Source organism: Diaphorina citri, unplaced genomic scaffold (assembly GCF_000475195.1).
Source record: "Diaphorina citri unplaced genomic scaffold, Diaci psyllid genome assembly version 1.1 scaffold422, whole genome shotgun sequence".
NCBI classification, from domain to species: domain Eukaryota; kingdom Metazoa; phylum Arthropoda; class Insecta; order Hemiptera; family Psyllidae; genus Diaphorina; species Diaphorina citri.
In genome coordinates, this window is record NW_007377857.1 from 35,413 (window position 1) to 57,750 (window position 22,338).

The 22,338-nt window shown below is 36.1% G+C and overlaps 1 protein-coding gene and 2 long non-coding RNA genes across 5 annotated transcripts in view; 1 reads left to right on the forward strand and 2 right to left on the reverse strand.

Annotated features, from left to right (window-relative positions):
* Window positions 1-18,269, reverse strand: part of LOC113467173 — a 31,971-nt gene extending 13,702 nt beyond the window's left edge. Inside the window, exon 1 of the long non-coding RNA XR_003391343.1 lies at window positions 18,162-18,269. This is a non-coding gene — a long non-coding RNA (uncharacterized LOC113467173). The remainder of the gene's footprint in view (window positions 1-18,161) is intronic.
* LOC103508670 overlaps window positions 1-22,338 on the forward strand; it is a 27,234-nt gene continuing 4,896 nt past the window's right edge. For 2 of the 3 annotated variants that reach the window (XM_026823210.1, XM_026823211.1), the window contains exons 1-4: window positions 1-465; window positions 10,135-10,173; window positions 19,841-20,225; window positions 20,510-20,824. In XM_026823210.1, coding sequence (XP_026679011.1) covers window positions 19,946-20,225; window positions 20,510-20,824 — 595 coding nt within the window. In that variant the 5' untranslated portion in view covers window positions 1-465; window positions 10,135-10,173; window positions 19,841-19,945. Of the gene's footprint in view, window positions 466-10,134; window positions 10,174-10,534; window positions 10,593-19,840; window positions 20,226-20,509; window positions 20,825-22,338 lie in introns of those variants that run through there. The other variant, XM_026823213.1, reaches the window with a different exon arrangement.
* Window positions 18,286-22,338, reverse strand: part of LOC113467172 — a 21,335-nt gene continuing 17,282 nt past the window's right edge. Inside the window, exon 4 of the long non-coding RNA XR_003391342.1 lies at window positions 18,286-18,449. This is a non-coding gene — a long non-coding RNA (uncharacterized LOC113467172). The remainder of the gene's footprint in view (window positions 18,450-22,338) is intronic.

The window sequence follows — 22,338 nt, forward strand, 5'->3', positions numbered from 1 at the left end:
TTGGTATATAATCCAATGGCCTTCAGGTACATTAAGGCCGCCTATTGTTACCTACAAACAGATACAAATTTTCGCTAATTTGTAAATAGTTATGAATTTTTACTTCCTATACTTACCTCACTCGAAGTAAGTACTTTTCACGTTAATATTTTCTGACTTAATTATAAGTTCGTTAATCTAACAAACAATAAAACAACGCGTTTTACATTTTAATATCTCGCGTTTCCTTTTTAATTAAGACGTTTCGTGTGTTTTTACAAGTGTAACATAATAATTCATAACATTTGGCTAATTGGTTTTCCTAGGTAGACTAGGTTTTAGATAAGCTATTAAATAGCGTATTGCCTAGAGTCATAGACCTAGAATTTATTTCAATTTTATATTTATTTCAATACTTATTTTATTGTTATTTTGCCATACATAAAAGTGCGTATTGTTTGCTCTAGTGTATCTTCATAGAACAAGGTATGTAACAATTAGCTTCTTCTTTATTCCAACTTTCAGTGCGTAAAGGCGCGTTTGGGGTGTTTTTTTTTCTTCTTTCTTTTTTGTTGGCTTTTTAGTCCGTCCTTCCTTTATTATTACTAATAATAAAAGGTATAGTGGACGGACTATTGTATTCGCTTCGGTGTCTGTCTGTTCTACTGAATTTATTAGTCCTCGTTTTTTTTAGTTGATTTAGTTCCACCCTAGGTTAGGTCCTCCTAACAGTCGAATCCCAAACAATTAGTACTTAAGTAAGTAAGGACCAAGGTAACTAAATATTGTACGTGTATAATGTGACGTAAATAGTCGAAAATAGGTATCTTCTAAGGCCTCACATTGAGAACGGCTGAATGGTTTCCTTCATTTTAGTTGATTTAGTTCCACCCTAGGTTAGGTCCTCCTAACAGTCGAATCCCAAACAATTAGTACTTAAGTAAGTTAGGACCAAGGTAACTAAATAGTGTACGTGTATAATGTGACGTAAATAGTCGAAAATAGGTATCTTCTAAGGCCTCACATTGAGAACGGCTGAATGGTTTCCTTCATTTTATAATACCTACATAGGTACCACAGAACAAAGTTTTAGGCCTAATACATATCATTATAGGGAACAGCTGAATGTGCGTAAATTATTATCCTAATCATTAGTTGAGTTCGCAAAAATTTCCTTGTAAAAAAAAAAAAAAAAAAAATCGTTACCTTGACTTTGAAAAAGTGGAATTTGTGATGCGAACCAAGGGCCGCTCAAAGCTTGCTCAGAAAAACATGGGCCTTAACAATTAAGTCCGATTCCAGGTACAAACAAAAAATTTGATTAAGAGACATGGCAATATTTTGATAGCTCCGAAAGTAGACTTAAGTAATTGATGTAACGGTGTTCTTCTGTTTCTGTTATTGTATATTATGAGCTTTTCCTTTTACACTACAAAAGTCGAAAATGTCGAAAAGAATGTGTTCTTTGGTAGCGAAGTCATGGCATAATATGACCCTCGTTGGAAAATAGGAAGGCGCGAGTTCAATCTTACCCAAAACCAAGGAATTTTACTTTAAATATGAAAATCTGGCCTCATAATAACAGTCTTCTACATATTTCTTCTTCAATTGATGAGTAGGGATACTAGTCCTAAGAAGAGCAAAGTACCAAGGTATTTTGTTTTCGCCAAACTCTCTCAACTTTTCCAGCAAAAAAAAAAAAAAAACTCTTAAACAAAGCGCGTAACCATGCGTGAACCATCATTATGGAACAAGTTTATAATTTATGTTCCCACCATACTTAATACGTCTAATAAGTGTGGTAGAATGTCTACGCAATTTTTTACCTCCAGGCTACTTTTCCACATTTTATGTGTTTAGAATTAAGAAGTCTGAATTAAAGGTATATGTTTTTTTTTTAATTTTTGAAGGTCAGAATTTTATATCTTTCTACTGAATCTTGGGAGGAGCGTGCGTTTATGGACTGTATTCGCGCGTTTCAGCAACTGATCCCACCATACTTAATACTGCTAATAAGTGCGGTAGAATCTCTACGCAATTTTTTACCTCCAGGCTACTTTTCCACATTTTATGTGTTTAGAATTAAGAAGTCTGAATTATAGGTATATGTTTTTTTTTTTTTTCATTTTTGAAGGTCAGAATTTTATATCTTTCTACTGAATCTTGGGAGGAGCGTGCGTTTATGGACTGTATTCGCGCGTTTCAGCAACTGAAATTGGAGAGCAGGGTACAGAAATGTGTACAAGGCTTTTACCTCGTTAGGCGGATGGTCTATTCAAAGCAGAGTTTATCTCATTATTGAATTTTCATTACTTGTGAAATGACCACGAACTTTGCTTGATTTCTAATTTTCTTTCCTATACCCACGGAGAGAAACAATCAATAAAATTTGCTGATGGACTGCCCAAAGTTTGCCTAAACAAAACGAAGGATATGGGATTCTATGCTCGGTTGGGATTTGAACCCGCGCTCTTCCACTTACTAGTACAGCGCCCAAACCACTTTGCTACCGAGGCAGTATTTGGCATGAAATCAGCGAGATTTCCAAGAAATATATAAATAAATGTCCAGCCATACCAAGACCAAGGAACAAGTTTTGAGAATTTCCGAAGCAATGGAGGGAGGGAATAAATTTGCAAGCGAAATATTCGTAGCCCATGCTAATATTTTTAGGCCTGTCTACTATGATGGCAATCGATACATTGCGTTGACCTCGAGAAACGCGTTTTTAGGCATATTTGAGTTTAATATTGCCTTGCCATTCTTGCTTGGGTAGAAAAACTTTGTATTTTTTGTTTTTTTGTTCGGGCAGTATTTGGCATGAAATCAGCGAGATTTCCAAGAAATATATAAATAAATGTCCACCCATACCAAGACCAAGGAACAAGTTTTGAGAATTTCCGAAGCAATGGAGGGAGGGAATAAATTTGCAAGCGAAATATTCGTAGCACATGCTAATATTTTTAGGCCTGTCTACTATGATGGCAATCGATACATTGCGTTGACCTCGACAAAACGCGTTTTTAGGCATATTTGAGTTTAATATTGCCTTGCCATTCTTGCTTGGGTAGAAAAACTTTGTATTTTTTGTTCAAAACAATTTTGCTTCCCCTAACAAGCCTGAATGAAGTGATACAAAGTTTCATTGGGTAAAATCTTTGTTCAAAATTCAAACTTCAAAGACAGCTCATTATTTTTGTATTTTTTATTCATATTAAAATAAAATAAATAAATGTCTTTATTTTATCATACATCTCTACCATTTTAATTAGATAGTCACAATAATGGCTACATTTACCTAGTATCATAAACATTTCACCACACATTTTTCGCATTTTTCCGGGACAATGTAGTTTTTGACAACAGGAAAATTGATTTCTATTTAGTACATGGTCAAAAAAAATCTTTGTTCAAAATTAAAACTTCAAAGACAGCTCATTATTTGTATTTTTTATTCATATTAAAATAAAATAAATAAATGTTTTTATTTTATCATACATCTCTACCATTTTAATTTTAGTCACAATAATAGTTACATTTACCTAGTATCATAGACATTTCACCACACATTTTTCGCATTTTTCCGGGACAATGTAGTTTTTGACAACAGGAAAATTGATTTCTATTTAGTACATGGTCAAAACTGTCAAATGCTCTCTCTAAACTGTAGGCAAGGTTGTATAGACAACCTTGAAATTCATGAGTTCAATAAATCCATACTAATGTAGTAATGTCATCAACCTGACAAGATTTGCAAGTAGAAAAGGAATTTTAATTGTGTTAAGTATACTTCAATGTCACGAAAATGTCGTTTCCCAGTTCCCCAAATGTCGTTTTTCCTTAACAGTTTTTTCTGATGAAATTTTGAGACAATGTAGGTAGATACCTATATCAAATACATCCTGCCTATCCTGAATACTGGATATTGTACTAATGTAGGTACAAGGCAACATCTTACATCTAATAATTATGTACATACCAATGTATTTAATTACAATTTTAAACAATAATCAAGGTTAAGAATCTAAAATTTGTCTTTGAATTATTTGCCTGGTAAAATCCATCATATATTATACAGACTTTTCCCTATTCTATTCAACAGTAATAGGGAAGGTGGTTAAAAAAAAAAAAAAAAAAAAAAAGAATACCAATGTACTTGGTTACAATTTTAGACAATAATCAAGGTTAAAAATCTAAAATTTGTCTTTGAAACATTTGCCTGGTAAAATCCATCATATATTATACAGACTTTTCCCTATTCTATTCAACAGTAGTAGGGAAGGTGGTTAAAAAAAAAAAACTAAAGTAGTTATATTGGTATATTGACTGAAAGGTACACTTGAGTGCAGAATCAAGGCGACCTCAAGTTACCGAATAAATTTAACTGAGTGTGCCACCAGTGCGTAGAGCTGTGTCAGTAGAGGTGGATAATTCACGTGAACCTTACAGGGTGTCACTTAACTTAATACTGAAGTCTACCAAGTGAGTCACTGCCGAGCCAAAGTCATGATTTGGGTGGGGAATTTAGGGATTGTTATGTCAAGTTCGTTTTTAATTTCCTTTCTTTCCTTCGCAAAAGATCCTAAGGGGGTATATGGTTATATGTACATTACATTACATTGAAATGGGGGTCTTTTCTGACGAAATTCCTGTGTGCGGAGTCCAGTATGTAGGACTATTGCACCCTTGGTAATATGTAACTGGATGTATAAAGTTCAGGATAAAATTCCATGGAGGAATAAAGAAGAGACCTCTGTAAAGCAGTGGACAAGATAACGGTTGCCCATGATGATGGTTGGTACCCAAAGTCTCAAATATCTAGTTTAGACTTTTAGAGAGCTGTTAGCATCTCATAAGCAGCGAAATTTAAAACCATCAAGAAAATAATAAATACCTTCATAGGTACCTGCTAGTTGTTTCCTGAGCCTTTAAATTCCTTTGAGTATGTCTGTCAAAAAGTAAATAACTAATCTTACTACGAAATCTCCTGTATTGTCAACATACTTAGGGCTAACACTGTACAAAGTTTCGACACCAGTTGAAGCTAGGCATGTATACCTATAGGTACGTGTATACCCATTCCTAGTAGGTACATTTTGATAGGCTCTATCAATCTACATAACTGCCTAGAATACCTAGATGTTGAACGAATTGACTAGAACGAAATTTAAAACCATCAAGAAAATAATAAATACCTTCATAGGTACCTGCTAGTAGTTTCCTGAGCCTTTAAATTCCTTTGAGTATGTCTGTCAAAAAGTAAATAACTAATCTTACTATGAAATCTCTTGTATTGTCAACATACTTAGGGCTAACACTGTACAAAGTTTCGACACCAGTTGAAGCTAGGCATGTATACCTATAGGTACGTGTATACATTTCAGAGTGATCACTTGATCAGTGAGATTACATACATTTAATTACGGAGGTATGACTCAGTTCAGCCTCTAAGTCAATCTCCTAGGATGATCGTTTTTGGGCTGACATACTCGTATGGTTCTTCAAGAGAAATTATGGAATCTATTGAGGAAAAATTGAGTCAAAACGTGTATACTGGGTGCCTCTGAAAATATTTCCCTGGTCCCCTAAGGATTTTTTTGCCAACTGAAGGGACAAATAGTTTTTTTTTTCAATGGCCTCGAAGGATTAAAAATAATGAAGGTACCCTCCATTTGGACTGAGTCTAGGGTACCTAGTTGTGACATTTTTTTTTTTTTCCAAGTGGCAGGATTATAACCTAAATCCCTGGACATAGACATTTAGAAGTTGAAAATAGTGAGCAAATGTGTCACACTGAGAGACTTTATAATGTATGGAAATCCCAAGGCCCTAAAAAGTGGTACGGCACTGAACGACAGTCCGGAGAGCGTCGACTCCTTAATCAGCTACCTCAAATCTACCAACCTGTTCAACATGATTTAGTCCACGCAGTGGTACGGCACTGAACGGCAGTCCGGAGAGCGTCGACTCCTTAATCAGCTACCTCAAATCTACCAACCTGTTCAACACCGAAAAAAAAGTGGTATGAAAGGAAGCAAATTAATAAAATTTACAAAAAGTTGATAATTAAAAAAGAAGAAAAAAAAAATATATCGTTGGCTATACCCTTCAATCTACATAATTATTTTGCTATTTTTTCAATGGGTTTTCAACTTGAACCATCAACCTTGAGGTACATTATATTGCTGACGAAAGCGGGGGAGAATAGTAAGCATAAATATCTCATAGGTAGTAAAAACAGATTAGGGAAATAAAATATTCAAAAATGTTCAGAAAGAAAAAGTAAACAAGACAGAAGAGATGGAAAACTTTGTCTCTTCCAAGAGATGTATGTAGAAGACGTATGAAACGAGCGTGTTAAGGTGGTATGAAAGGAAGCAAATTAATAAAATTTACAAAAAGTTGATAATTAAAAAAGAAGAAAAAAAATATATCGTTGGCTATACCCTTCAATCTACATAATTATTTTGCTATTTTTTCAATGGGTTTTCAACTTGAACCATCAACCTTCAAAATCCGGTCGTCCTCTCCTAGGGTCACCCTATATGTTGTTTTCGTGTATATTTTTTTTAGCGCATGCAATATGCGTCCTCTACGCGTAGCTTAGGACACGTGGAATTGTTCAGCACATTGTCAATGACCTGTTATCATAGCCTACTTTCCTTTCCAAGTCTCAGCGGCATGCCTGTTTTGTTGCCTGTTTGCCAATTATTATTTTGCATCCTCTCTCATTCCCTCCATCAATTCTTCCATTCGTGCGTCTTCGTCATTCATTTTCTTTCTTTTCTCTCTTCCTCGATGCTACTCTGAATGTCTTCTTTCCTTTCTATTATTTTGTTTTTGTTTTCCAAAGATGCTGTTGCTTCAAGCATGTCTCGTCTCGAGATATTTCGCAACCTTCTTCAGATATCTTGTTTACGAATTTACGAAACATTTCATTTTCAACACTTTTTCGTTTTTTTTTTCTTCGTTTTGATAGATTTCTTTTTCTGCGTTCTTCTGAGTTTTGCGTTCTAGGATTTGACCGCAATATGTCACGTCCGGAGTTCCATTATGTCGAACTGTTTGCTGTATAAGCTCTCTTCAATATTAGATGATCTGTCATTTTTGTTATATTTCATACTCGTACGCGTGTTGAGCATGTTGCATACTTGTTGAGTTTCCCGGCAGTCTTAAGTTTTCTGTCCAAATATGAAATGCATTTTTCATTGCATTTGAATCTTGAAAGTCATGTACTTGAAGAGGCATTTCCTTGACTAATCAATTGGACATATTATAAGAAAGCTTGGTGAAAATAATAACAATAATAATAAAATCTGGTTTGACCGCGAGTCGAACCCATCTGATGTACCTACCTATTTACCTTTTGGCTATTCAGTCACTAAGGCAGGTTAAAGTATTTTTCTGCCAATTTTGCAATACCGTGACATCTATTCTGAAAAAATTACCTGCTTGGTACCTACCCCAAGTAGGTAATTAAATACTGATATGTTTGTGGATTTTAATCATAATAAAATAATATTTTTTATTATTAAAAAATAAAATAATATTATAAAGTCGTCGATAAAATCCAATAAAATAGAATAAGGATATCAAATGGAGGGGGAAGTTTGCTGATATAAAATTCATACGGACAATTGGAAAAAAATGAATATAGAGAGAAAAAAATTAATTGGATATAGGTGTACATGTAGATTCATACAGAACTAGTGGATGAAGTGAAGAGGAATATTAAAGTCAGGACCTAGAGAAATTGGAAACAAACAAACGAAAAAGTAAAAAAATAATGAATTAAAAACGAAAGAGAGAATAAAGAGGAATAGAAGAGGTTACACGAATGCAGGCGGGTAGACGGGGAACAGAGAGAAGGAGAAGGAGAGGATTGATAATTTAATGAAAAAATTCTGTTGTGATAAAAAAGTATATGAAAAAAAAATATCGCTGTTCGGACCGTGCGCAACACCAAACGGAGAGAAAGAGAAGTAGAAATGAGAATTGAGAAAAGTGCGTATAGAAAGAATGTGAAAATAAAGAAGAAGAGGAGAAAGAGGTGCACACGCAATATAACGCATAACAAGTTAGATGCGTGTACAACAGAGTGCGCACCAGAGATGCACTTAACGTTTCGGCTATTGACTTAGAGGGGCATTTCCCTGATTAATCAATTGGACATATTATAAGAAAGCTTGGTGAAAATAATAACAATAAAATCTGCTTTGACCGCGAGTCGAACCCATCTGATGTACCTACCTACCTATTTACCTTTTGGCTATTCAGTCACTAAGGCAGGTTAAAGTATGTTTCTGTCAATTTTGCAATACCGTGGCATCTATTCTAAAAAAAATTACCTACTTGGTACCTACCCGAAGTAGGTAATTAAATACTGATATGTTTGTGGATTTTAATCATAATAAAATAATATTTCTTATTATTAAAAAATAAAATAATATTATAAAGTCGTCGATAAAATCCAATAAAATAGAATAAGGCTATCAAATGGAGGGGGAAGTTTGCTGATATAAAATTCATACGGACAATTGAAAAAAATTGAATATAGAGAGAGAGAAAAAAAAAAATAAAAAAATAATTGGATATAGGTGTACATGCAGATTCATACAGAACTAGTGGATGAAGTGAAGAGGAATATCAAAGTCAGGACCTAGAGAAATTGGAAACAAACAAACAAACGAAAAAAATAATGAAATAAAAACGAAAAAGAGAATAAAGAGGAATAGAAGAGGTTACACGAATGCAGGCGGGTAGACGGGGAACAGAGAGAAGGAGAAGGAGAGGATTGATAATTTAATGAAAAAATTCTGTTGTGATAAAAAAGTATATGAAAAAAAAATATCGCTGTTCGGACCGTGCGCAACACCAAACGGAGAGAAAGAGAAGTAGAAATGAGAATTGAGAAAAGTGCGTACAGAAAGAATGTGAAAATAAAGAAGAAGAGGAGAGAGAGGTGCACACGCAATATAACGCATAACAAGTTAGATGCGTGTACAACAGAGTGCGCACCAGAGATGCACTTAACGTTTCGGCTATTTAGTATTAAAAAAAAGCCATAAAAAAATGTTTGAACTTACGAGACTGTCTCTTCGGTTACTCAAGTCCATGTTTTACCAGGTATTGGATATAAAATTCAAAACATAAAAGGTACATTATATAGAACCACTTACACACATTTGTAATTAAAATTGGACAAGCCATAAAAAAAATGTTTGAACTTACGAGACTGTCTCTTCGGTTACTCAAGTCCACGTTTTACCAGGTATTGGATATAAAATTCAAAACATAAAAGGTACATTATATAGAACCACTTACACACATTTGTAATTAAAATTGGACATATTGTGTATTTTTTGTGAATTCAGGTATTCAAATCTGGGACTTTATTTGCCCTATTTATTAATGCGAAATAATTATTTACGGCATTCAGTCCACCTTCTTAACCTTTTGCGGACAGATTCATGTGTCACATGAAATCATGGTTCCGCCATTATGGTAGGAGAAATATAACTTAAATCTGGCGAATCAAAATTCCTTTTGGCATTATTAATATTTATTTATTTTTCTAAATTTCACAAATTTCGGACTATTTATTTTTCGTTATATAAACACTCTCTAGTGCGTATAGTGGATGGTATTCGTAATGCAGATATCAGCATATTATGGTTATACAGGGTGGAAGAGCGAGAAATCTGCGACTAGAATCGAAGGCAAGGGGCAATATGGCATATGCTGAAGAAGGCGAACCTTAGAAATTGAAATGGTTGCCCATAAAACTGTTTCTACAGCCCGTATTAGATAAAGTCTGTTAACCTCCCCAAATGCATTTAATGGAACGCTTTTACTCTTTTCTTAAAACCCATTCTGAAGTTACCACTTACCAATGTCCTCGTATGCTGTATGGTGGCACATTAATTCAGGAAAACCGAAGAAAACTCTTTGGCGGGTGGTTTGAGATTGGAGGTCGACAGAGGCTTATTTTCTTGAAAGCTCAAATTATCCCATAGAATCGGTGTAGGATTGCCAAGTCCTACCCAAAGTCGCAATGTGATGATGAAAGTAGACCTGTGGAAGAAAAGTAATGTGATTAGAATAACGAATCTCTTTACAAGTGAATTTAATGACACTTCTAATCTTATGTTTCAGGAGGCGCAGGGATTAAATGAAGCATAGCTCCAGAAAGAGGTAAGTTTTTCTGATCCAGTTTTCACCTGCTTGTGTTTCGCATGTGTCTTTAATCCTCTTTGCAAACCACCAAATTATGGCTAGTGTTGAAATTTGGGCCTTTTTGAAGCATGATCTCTATTTGTGTCTATCCACCATTATACTTCATTACCAAACCCGGGATTTTTTTTCCCTGATACCTTTCTATATTCCCCCTATAGTTAGTTGGGAGGGGAAAAGCTCTCTTTACTAGTCGGTATGAAAAAAAAAAAAAAAAAAAAAAAAAAAAAATCGGGGAAAATCAATTTTTTATTTTTCGTTTTTATTATTATTTTTTTTTTTTAAATACTTATTTAATTTTGACTTGTTTGTTTTTTGTTTCGTCGTCTTTCTCAATTAAAAGTTTTTGGATTTTCTAAACTTTCATATCCATCGGCAAGGTAAGAGTTTGAACTTTTTGCATTACTTTTGTAAACAAATTTTCGTTTGCTAAAAATTAAAAAATTAAAGTACCTACCAAAAGATTAAAACCACCTTATTAGAGAACTCTTTGTGGGTATTTTTACGAGATTTTTTTTAGGTACTTCTGCATGCAAATGCAGTTTTGGGCTGAAGGACTTTGGTCAGTTTAGGAGTACCTAAATTTCTTAGGGAACTAGAAACGAATAGTTTAAAAAGGAATGTTTCGAGAAAAAATTGTAAAAGAAAATAAGTATTCTTAGAAAGAAAGTTCTTCTTATTTCCCTTCGTGGTAAAGTTAATAAAGTTTACGAATTCTCAGAATTTTGTGTCCGGCAGAAATTGCGTGCTGAACAAAAACTTATACTGGGGGGCTCAGAACTGATAAAGATTTTATTTTTTTGCCCAACATATTTCCTTTTGGACATAACTTGAGTTATAGATAAAATGTAATTTTATTTTGGTACACTTCGCATTGCGGACAGTCCTCAAAAGGAATATTAGACCATTCCTATGAGTTATATGAGAACCTACTATAAGTTACGTAATTTTCATACCTACTGCGCGCCGCGAAATTATCAATCACATTTTGAAATTCAATAGGAAGAATTTCATCATATTAAAGTTGGTACCTACTGATCTGGTACCTAATGGAAGTTTTACTTTTATTCAACGTCAAAAGATGGACATAATGGACATGGGGAGGACGGGAAAAAAATTGAGGGTATTTTTTTTTAGAAAGTCTTTTGGTAGTTTGGGGTTGCCAAAAAAATGACATACTCGTAATATTCCATAATGATGGGGGAAAGCTCACCTCAAACCTATAGCTCTAACTTTCTTCCTCCTCCTCTCTGTGTGTCTCTCTCTCTCATTCCCATGACTTCCCAAAACCAGTCAAAGAAAAGGGTTGCCCCAGGAAGTACATAATAGAAAAACTGAAATAAAAGTGTATTAAAAAAAGTTCGTTATTCGCCTGAATTTCCTCGTGGGTATTACGAGGTAAAATCTATTATGTCTTTTTTCCCCGAAAAGTGTTTGACTTCCAATTTTCCAATTTGCAAACTAATCTGTAATCTTTGACATCTTATTAAAATTCGGGACACGCCGAACGTAATTGATGAGGTTTTCCAATCCTAATTAGGAAATTTGAGAAAGGGAATAGGGAAAGAAGAACGGGAGAAAGATAGATGGTTCGCCGAAAAAGCGTTGGAAAGACGGAGGACGGGAAAAAAAATTGAGGGTATTTTTTTAGAAAGTCTTTTGGTAGTTTGGGGTTGACAAAAAAATGACATACTCGTAATATTCCATAATTATGGAGGAAAGCTCACCTCAAACCTATAGCTCTAACTTTCTTCCTCCTCCTCCTCCTCTCTGTGTCTCTCTCTCTCTCATTCCCATGACTTCCCAAAACCAGTCAAAGAAAAGGGTTGCCCCAGGAAGTACATAATAGAAAAACTGAAATAAAATTTCAAAAGTACGAGCTTCAAGGTTTTGAATAATTTAGTAGGGAAACCTTTAAGGAGTCAAGGGACGACAAAGGTGCAATATCCCCTTTTTTATGCACTAGGAAAGGGTTTTGCGAGTTAGTTATTGCTGGATACCAATCTTTATCTACTTTGATATCGAGATATTATGGGGGATTTTGTAAAATTTCTATTATATTCCCCTTGCTTACTATTTGTACCTTCTACTACCTTCCTTCTCTTTCTCTCCCTTCGTTCTATTCTACTACAATCTATCTATTATCATTAATTTCCTTTTCAATACCACCATTATCACAATATTTTGCCGTTACATTTAGTAATGAAAGAATACGAGGAACAAGAGAACTTCTTTGCCATTGTTAGTCGTTTTGTCTTGTGAATCACATCCACATCCTTATGATGATGCACGTCTATGCTTTATGCAGGCTCTATTGCTTCGTTCTATTCTACTACAATCTATCTATTATCATTAATTTCCTTTTCAATACCATTATCACAATATTTTGCCGTTACATTTACGAGTAATGAAAGAATACGAGGAACAAGAGAGCTTCTTTGCCATTGTTAGTCGTTTTGTCTTGTGAATCACATCCACATCCTTATGATGATGCACGTCTATGCTTTATGCAGGCTCTATGCACTATGCAGGTCTATTGTTCGTTCAAAACCAGCGAGACTTTGAAACCCACTCGCTGCATCGCGGGCCAAGTTATTCAAAAATCTTGTCAAGGACTCCCTAGGGGCGGGTACCTCTAATCCTGGACGAAAGGATACCAGGAGGATTCACAGGGGCATGACGTGACACACAACCTTATACTGGGTGTCTTGGCAAATATGTCAGCTGCAGAATAGTCTGTGTACTGAGAGAACTTGGGGCCAAAATGCATTAGACTTGTTTCGAATTCGAATATAAGGTCAGATACGCAGTGAAGTCAAATTACCAGCAGATCGGTAACCAGCAAACAACTCTCTCCTGTGTCCTTTCCTCCCAGTTGCTCAGGTCCCATTTGCTGTATGTCTCACTGAAAAATAAAGAATTTCATAAATGAATTAGTTCATTTTGTAATGGAGATACATGTCTATGTCTATTATTATTAAAAAAAAAACTACTTTTTTATTTGTAACTTGGCTCATAACTTGGCTCGCATGAAAAACGTTACACTTGGCAACATTGACATCACACACCTGAGAGGACACTCTTTCAGATATCAGGAAAACTCGTAACATGTCCACCCCGTATGTACGTAAATTCTAGTGCGTGATAAAAGCACTACTTTTTTAATTGTAACTTGGCTCATAACTGTAAAGTTACAAACTCGGCTCTTGAGAGCATGAAAAACGTTACACTTGGCAACATTGGCATCACACACCTGAGAGGACACTCTTTCAGATATCAGGAAAACTCGTAACATGTCCACCCCGTATGTACGTAAATTCTAGTGCGTGATTGTTCGTTCAAAACCAGCGAGACTTTGAAACCCACTCGCTGCATCGCGGGCCAAGTTATTCAAAAATCTTGTCAAGGACTCCCAATTTCTACAGCATCTCCATCAGAAGGGTCAAGGCCTCGAGTAGGTTTCTAGGGTGCGAGCGTAGGTTGGGCACTTCTCTTGGACATTGCCAGGGACTGCCTCGGGCAGAACCTTGAATCTTCTGGGTTCCATCAGTTCTTAGATGCGTTTTCTACAAGATAGTTTGAAAAAATATATATGTATATAGTTTTGAATATCTAATTCGTGGTGCGTTTCCTACAAGATGGTCTTATTGAATATCTAATTCGTGGGTTTCCCCTCCTCTCTTGTCCCGAGGAGATTTTGGATCGAAGCTCATCAAATCACCAGGAACACTCCTTTCTCTCTGATGCTGGAGGATTTTTCAAGGGCACAACTACCCACTTGGCGACTCGCCCCTGCGCTAATGGTGAAGCTGAATTGCAAATGACATTTGAGAAATTCTACATTATGGACTGAAGTTAACATATAAATTCAGATGAAAAACACAATATCTATGTAGCTTCGGTAGAAATCTACGTGGCAAAGTATGAGTAGAACAAATTTTAGGAAGGAGAGAAAGGGTTTCATTATGCAATCGAAGGTAAGGTAGTTTTCTTTTCAAACGAAACAACAAGAAATAATAATCACAATCACCCTTTGAAAGCAGGAAAAATGCCCGAAACGCGAATTGCGAATGGGTTGCTTCGTGTAATTCAGCATTTATATGTAAATTTTTTATGAATATTTAATTATTCTGTGACTAGAGATATGGATTGATGCTATACCTGCCTAGAATTTCGTAGAAAGCACTCGCTGAGAGACCCATGACGCGTTTTCCTTTGCCGTCCCTTAAAACCCCCGTCTATTTGAATAGGAAATTCAAACCTGTGATAAATGTGAGAAAAAATTTCCCAGAAAGAAAAGTTTTGGAAAGAGGTAATTTAATTATGTTTGCCGTGATGGACTCCGAATTTTTTTCTCATGATATTCAAATTTGGCAAAGATATTTACATATTTAATGTGCGAACTGAAAGTATTTGATTGTATTCTATCCAAGGATACGTGAAATAGTTATGCAAATGTATCGATACTCTTTTCCTCCATTCAATTTATCACGGGAAACATTTTTGCTTTCGACTTTGGATAACCGTGGGATGTATGTAGATTCAAATGTACTTCTCTATTCAATTTTCTCATTATAACTGTAACTGCCGTTGGCAACTTGGGCAAGAATATCATTTCAAATATCCCATCTCGATATTTGCATGACAAGGTAATATTTCAATTTCAGTTATGAAATATTTTTTTGTAACGCAAAACATCGATCTCTATTCCCAAAATCTGAACAGCCATGATAGTGAAAAACTCATTTCGCAACATCACTTTTCTCAGCGAAATCCAGATATGATATACGGATTTTATATCTGCCGAATAAATTGATGTAATAGCCTAATAATAGGGAGTAGGTAGGACATACTATATCAATAGGAAGTAAAGCGAAGCCTAAATTATACGGCATGCAATTATTTTCACCAAACCAATTATTTTGACATGGACAGAGATCTAAGTAGGTCCTATCTGTTTACTTATACGGATTATTACTATCCAAAAATGTATATATGAACCAGGACTTTGTATTGACTAGATGACGTCAGAAGAGTTATGAAGTATGTAACTGTGTAATGTGTAATACAGCTACTTGTGTGAAATATTGTTATGGGTAATGTACCATATGTGTTAGTAGGTACTAGTTCTATTGTACCTCAGATAATTCGTTTGAATCTCAAGTTCTTTTGGTTTAGTTTTTGTGAAGGACAGTTTCAAAGTTGATAGCATTCTTTCATTTACATCATGTAACATGAAAACTTTGTTAAATTATTCAAACCTCTGAGGAAACCTGACTCCACAGCAGCGTTTTTAGTTTGGCTACTACTTGAATAGAGTTTCTAGTATTGGTCTGATCTGGATAATTACTATTCTTTAAGAGGCTCATCTTCAGTTTATTCTGTACACATGGCAAATATGTATGTAACACGAAAACTTTGGAAAACTTTGGATTCTTTCAAACCTCTGAGGAAACCTGACTCCACAGCAACGTTTTTAGTTTGGCTACTAATTGAATAGAGTTTCTAGTATTGGTCTGATCTGGATAATTACTATTCTTTAAGAGGCTCATCTTCAGTTTATTCTGTACACATGGCAAAGCAAGTTATCATTTCACTGTGAGGTTCACAAGAGACAACCCCGTCGGTTGCACTTTTAATTGACTGCATCATCTTTTTTCTGTCCCCATTCGCTGCCACTTAATTTTTGTTATCGTCCCCAATGCATTTCGTTATGCACTCTCCCCCCTCCCTCCTACTTGCTATCATTTCACTGTGAGGTTCACAAGAGACAACCCCGTCGGTTGCACTTTTAATTGACTGCATCATATTTTTTCTGTCCCCATTCGCTGCCACTTAATTTTTGTTATCGTCCCCAATGCATTTCGTTATGCACTCTCCCCCCTCCCTCCTACTTGTCCCGTATAGAAATGCACTCCTCTCATTTGGAGTGATTAAATTCAATTGAGCGACCACCATATTCTCTATCCGTTATCGCGGGGGCCACATGGCTGGTAGAAGTGACAGAGTGGGCTTTCGTCTCTTATCTCTCGAGTTATCCGTTCTGCAAAGCAGAGTTCTACGTCAGGGTTTTGTTTCCTCTGAATTCTCCCAGCCCAGGCGGAATTCTGTTAAAGTATTGTTTGGGACACAAAGATGTACACTCTTTTGGTACAAGCACACAATAAACTCTACTCCCCCAAGTCTATTTGGCTACTTGGCCTAGCGAACTACTGAGTCTCGAGTTATCCGTTCTGCAAAGCAGAGTTCTACGTCAGGGTTTTGTTTCCTCTGAAATCTCCCGGGCCAGGCGGAATTCTGTTAAAATATTGTTTTGGACACAAAGATGTACACTCTTTTGGTACAAGCACACAATAAACTCTACTCCCCCAAGTCTATTTGGCTACTTGGCCTAGCGAACTACCGTGTTCACGTTCATTGTACATAATATAGCAACTATAGCACGAATGAAGACACGCACTTTTCAGAAACGCCTCGCAAGCAACATTGTAGAAACGAATTCACAGTTGGTTAGAAGATTGCTTACTGATACATACGTTAATCATCTCTAGCTCTACAGAAATGCACAAAACCATGGGCTTGCTACACTTTCTGCATACATGCATAGAAACATCTGTTGCACGCAGTCACTCACACTAAACAACCGTTACTATTTTTGGAGATTTCGGGTAAAAAAAGTGCTCCCAGACATTTTATCCCCAAGTTGTGCAATAATTTTGGGTATTAGAAACAAAATTCGGAAATAGCAAGCACCAAAGCAGGGGGAGATGGGTTATATAAAAAAAGTATATAAATATTCCTCTTTTCACTTTTTTTTTTTCTTCTCTCACTCTACAGATTTTGAGTAAAAATAAACTAAAAGGATTAAGGGTGGGTGTTAGGGGTGTTAGACGGATTAGTCCCTAAGTACTAATCATTGGATATCGTATTGTTAGAATTTTGCAAAGATCTCTATTGTGTCTAAAAGGATTAGTCGATTAAGATTTTTGAGAATACAATGTCCCATCTATTCTGTTTCTTTAGGAAATAAAATTGTTAAAAATACCTCGGATTAGTCTTTGTTTTGAGAAGTCTGAGTCTGGAAATTGTCTAGAACTCAAAAATTCCATTTCTTTCGTAAAATATAGAAAGAACCTTTCTCGAGCAAAGGGCGGTGTGTGTTAGGACATCCATGTAGGAAACATCTCATTTTAAATTTACCTAAAGGATGAGATATCCTGCGCACTGATAAGATAAGAACTTCTATCCTTCAAGAGCCGCAAATATTTCGACCCTCCGAAATTTCAAAATGATTAAGAATGATTGAGCGAAACCTTGGAAACCTAGCAAAAAGGGATGGATTTTTTTTGCGATATAACTGTTGTGTCTGAGGGTTGCAGCGAGGGTGCAGCAGGGTATTGCCCCCGGCAGTGTCTGGGTTGATAAGTACGACCTGCATGTGCATTTCTGTGCCTCAGAGATCGTGGGATGCAACGCGACCTCTCCTTTGAGTTGCTGTAGTTTTTAATTTTTTTCCACGTTTCCCTCTTTTTTGTTTTTATAAGTTTATTATGAAGCATGACGAGCTAATGTCACGCCTTCGCTTTGTTTTCGTTAGGTTCTCAGCAGTCTTGGTTGATTTTCAGAATGAAACTGAAAGAAAAGAAGGTGGGTATTTTTTTCATTAAATTTATTCGAAATTGGTCGATTTGTCTTGAAATTCTTCAAATATGTCTACTGACCTACAATGGCCACCTCATAACCTTCAAGTCATTTTTTTTCATTACCTATTAAATTTATTCGAAATTGGTCGATTTGTCTTGAAATTCTTCAAATATGTCTACTGACCTACAATGGCCACCTCATAACCTTCAAGTCTCCACAATGACCATTTGCATAATTCATCCTAAAATCCTAATCCACACCCTCCTATAACCTATAATACCTTCGTGCATATTTTCCACACGTACCTGGGTATTAATTGTAATTGGAGAAAAAATCAACAACTTTCCGTGGTAAGTGTATCAATATCCGTCTACCACATACATTATGCAACTTTAGAAGTGTCCAAATTTCTAGGTATCAACAACTTTCCGTGGTAAGTGTATCAATATCCGTCTACCACATACATTATGCAACTTTAGAAGTGTCCAAATTTCTAGGTCATCATCACACGTCAGTTTAACCCGTCATTCTGATCGCAGTGTCCGGAATTCTTCAGATAATCAGATAGGCTTGCATGGTCTTCAATGTAGGAACTGCAACAGAAGCAGATAACATAAACCAATACTTTCTCGTTACAGCTCAAAGTTTTATGGCTTATCTGTGCTTATTGGAAAAATTGCCATTCTTCTACTACGTGGACATATGGAATTCTGGTCACTAGTGGTAATTGGAATAGTTCCAACACGCATAACAAAATAAAAACCAGTTTAACATACTCAAATACATGGGTGATCTATTTCTTGGTGGAGAGGGCTAATTTTCAAGTACTTGCAGTCACAACGAAGGTTTACTTTGGCATGCATGTTCTTCAAAGAAACCCCCATTTTTCCTTTTTTACAAACGACTTTTTAAAGTTATATCACATTTTAAAAATTCACGATCTTCCATTCCAAAACTAAGGGAGAGGGGATGTAGGAAGGCGTAAGAGGGGGAGGGAAATTATAGGAGAGGGGAAATAGGAAGGCGTAGGAGGGGGAGGTTTCGTGATTCTTGCATGAGGGAACCTTATAATTTGGATGCAACCTAAACGGAGGTGTCGGAATAAGCAGGTGACGGTCACATACAGATTGTTGAAAACGACCGAAATCCGTAATGTTCATCAAGTTTTTCGAAGACCTAAATTCGCCTTTGGCTATAAGAAAATTTGTCCTAGAAAAATGTGATATCTACGTTTGTGGGGCTAAATTCGAGGAAAACATTTTTGAAAAAATCAAGCGGTCCCAAAGTTTGGTCGAAAGTCGGCTGTAAGGAAATAGGTAGCTCTGGGGGTGATTGAAACCGAAATCGGATAGAGTTTATCCATGCCGATTTGAGGAAAAGACAAATGTAATTCAACAACCTGTATACGAGTAACAGTCCTGACTAATATGCATATATTCTCTCCTCGGCTTCTATCTTTTTCATATTTGCCTTTCATCGTCATCATCAAGTCTATGTGAAAACGCCACATGAATTCTTGATGATGGTAATTTTGTGTCATTTTCCGTGTAATTTTGTTTAAAAACTTTTTTCATATATGCACTTTTCTTGGCCGAACGTCCATTGAGTTGTGCACTACAATCGCAAGTTCAGTGGGTCACTTGTAGTCTATTGGTTGAAGAAGTAATACCCAGTGTCTTTTACGGAGTGAATTGTTGTAGAGTTGTTGCAATTTGTAAGATCGTTTTGTCGATTGAGTTTTGAAATGCTTTCCTATTTTAGGTGAACTTTTTGCCGATGATTTGGAAATAGTTGAGAGAAGTAGGTACTGGCATAATACTCTTTATTGTTACCTGAGATTTGAGACTGAGCAATTTGTTGTACCTGTCTTGGATTGACTTTTTTGAATTGACAGCCTGTCCTATCTAAATATATTTAGCATATTTTTTGGTATTAAAATGTCCATTGTCCAAACTAATTCATTTTGTTATCATTCTGTTTCCAGGTATAGTTCGCGACCAATCAACCGCCTTCGTTGGTCATCAATGAACCAGTAGAACCCAATCATCAACCAAGCAACTTGAAAGTCTGATATCTATAATTGTTCACCATGGCTAGTGCAGCATCCACGCAGTATTGCCTCAAATGGAACAATCACCGGTCCAATTTGTTGACCGTATTCGACCAGCTGTTGAAGAACGAAGCGTTCACAGACGTCACCCTAGCATGCGAGGGCGGAGCTCCCATGAAATGCCACAAGATGGTGCTGGCAGCCTGTTCCTCGTATTTCCAACTGTTATTCACAGAACTGCCATACAAACACACCGTGGTTGTGCTCAAAGATGTCACCTACATCGAGATGAAAGCCCTCCTCGAGTATATGTACAAAGGTAAGCGAACATTGCGATTCTTTTCCTCCTAATCACTACGCTTTATGAAACACTCAGTCTGCACTTCTGCAGTTCTATCATTCAACAGACGAGACGTCATGAGACAAAATACAAATTCCTAAATTAAACTGAAGTCAGGAACTGAGCACAATTTCTAATCCCCTTTAGATGACTCTTTCTTAGACTGTTTTAATCAAACCATTCTTCCTCCCCGCTTTAGAGTTAAGATTTAGATGGCTCTTTCTGAGCCTGGTTTAACCGAACCATTTTCATTTCCCCTCCAGGTGAAGTCAACGTCGCTCATGATGAACTAGCGCCTCTCCTGCGTGTAGCCGAAGCTCTCAAAGTCAAAGGTCTCGTCGAGGACAAGAAGAAGGAAAACGGAGGTGAAGACCCAGGAGTCATTTCCACATCCAGTTCTCATCCTCCTCCACCTCCCACGTCCTCTCATGAGTCCCCCAGAGAGGTGGCGACGAGCAGTAACAACGATTCTTCTCCTCACTCGACGCAACACTATAACAAAGTGCCTTCATATCTGTACGGGAAATCTCCGGCCGACAAATCGCCATCAGCAAATAGAATGTCTTTGCCAATGTGGGGTGAGTACCTACTCAATTTCTTAGATAAATTGTATTATTTAACTCTTTATTTTGTTACGTATTCTATTGTATTCGTTGGTTACCAATAATTTAGGAAGAATTGATACTTAGAGTATTTATGAATATCTGTTGCTTGCTACAGACAAATTTTGTAACTAATATGGTATTAAACATAACTCTTTATTTTGTTTCGTATTGTATCGTATTCATTGGTTATCAATAATTTAGGAAGAATTGATACTTAGAGTATTTATGAATATCTGTTGCTTGCTACAGACAAATTTTGTAACTAATATGGTATTAAAGTGTAAAGAGTAAATAAAATAACTGTTTATACGAGGCCATGTCAAAGGGGCATACATGGGTATAAGAAAGAAATCAGTTATTATGGTATTAAACATATTAGTGAAATAGCAGGAGGTTTAAACTTACACAGACAAGGATTAGATGTCTGGTCAATTCTAGTCAAATAATATCTCTGGTATTAAAGTGTAAAGAGTAAATAAAATAACTGTTTATACGAGGCCATGTCAAAGGGGAAAGAAATCAGTATAAGAAAGAAATCAGTTATTATGTTATTAAACATATTAGTGAAATAGCAGGAGGTTTAAACTTACACAGACAAGGATTAGATGTCTGGTCAATTCTAGTCAAATAATATCTCAATTAAGACCAAAAATCAGCTTAGGAAAGGATTTTACCTTGTATTCAGTACAGACATGCGTGAATGAAGTGAGTAGCGCTACTTTCTTGCATACTACTTTCTCCTGACGCTTGATTGAACGATTATGCGTTGAAATTTGAACGAAACTAGACATGGAAATGGAAATAACTCGAAGTTATTCGTCAGAAAAGTTCAATGGAGCTCTGACGAGTCTGTCCCGGTGTAGAAAAATAAACGCTAGACTGGTAAACAGGAGGACCAAGGTTCGATATTCTACCCGTTGGGAGAAAAGATGGACTCTTTAAAATACAACTTCCCTTTGTTTGAAAGAAAAATTGCAACGCTTTTAAAACAAACCCTTCGTCGATTTATGGATTTATAAGTATAGTAGGTATCCAAATCCTTAAATAAGATCGAATTTTTCCTTCAGTCAAATAAATCGACCATTACGACGTATGCAATAACCAAAATATAACAAAAACTATTTCGGACCATTTAATGGACCGTGACCGTGTCAATTTAACATACATTCAAACTATGCATGACGTTATGCTTGCAAAAATTCACATATTAAACGAGCCATAATCTAATACTCTGGTCAATATTTCGGAACTGGCCAGGTAAATTCCTCACCAGGTGAATTGTGATATTTAATAGCCAGGTTGTGCAATATTATTCCGTTGTACTCATGTTTCATGAGCTATTGTGTTTAACGTCTTGATAGTTTGGTCCCAGCAATATTCGACCAGTCAAGCAACCGCGAAAAAGAACAAGTTACAAGGGGTCAGTGTGTATTTTGACAATATTACAACGATTTTTTCGTACACAATAAGTTAATGTTGGATTTCAC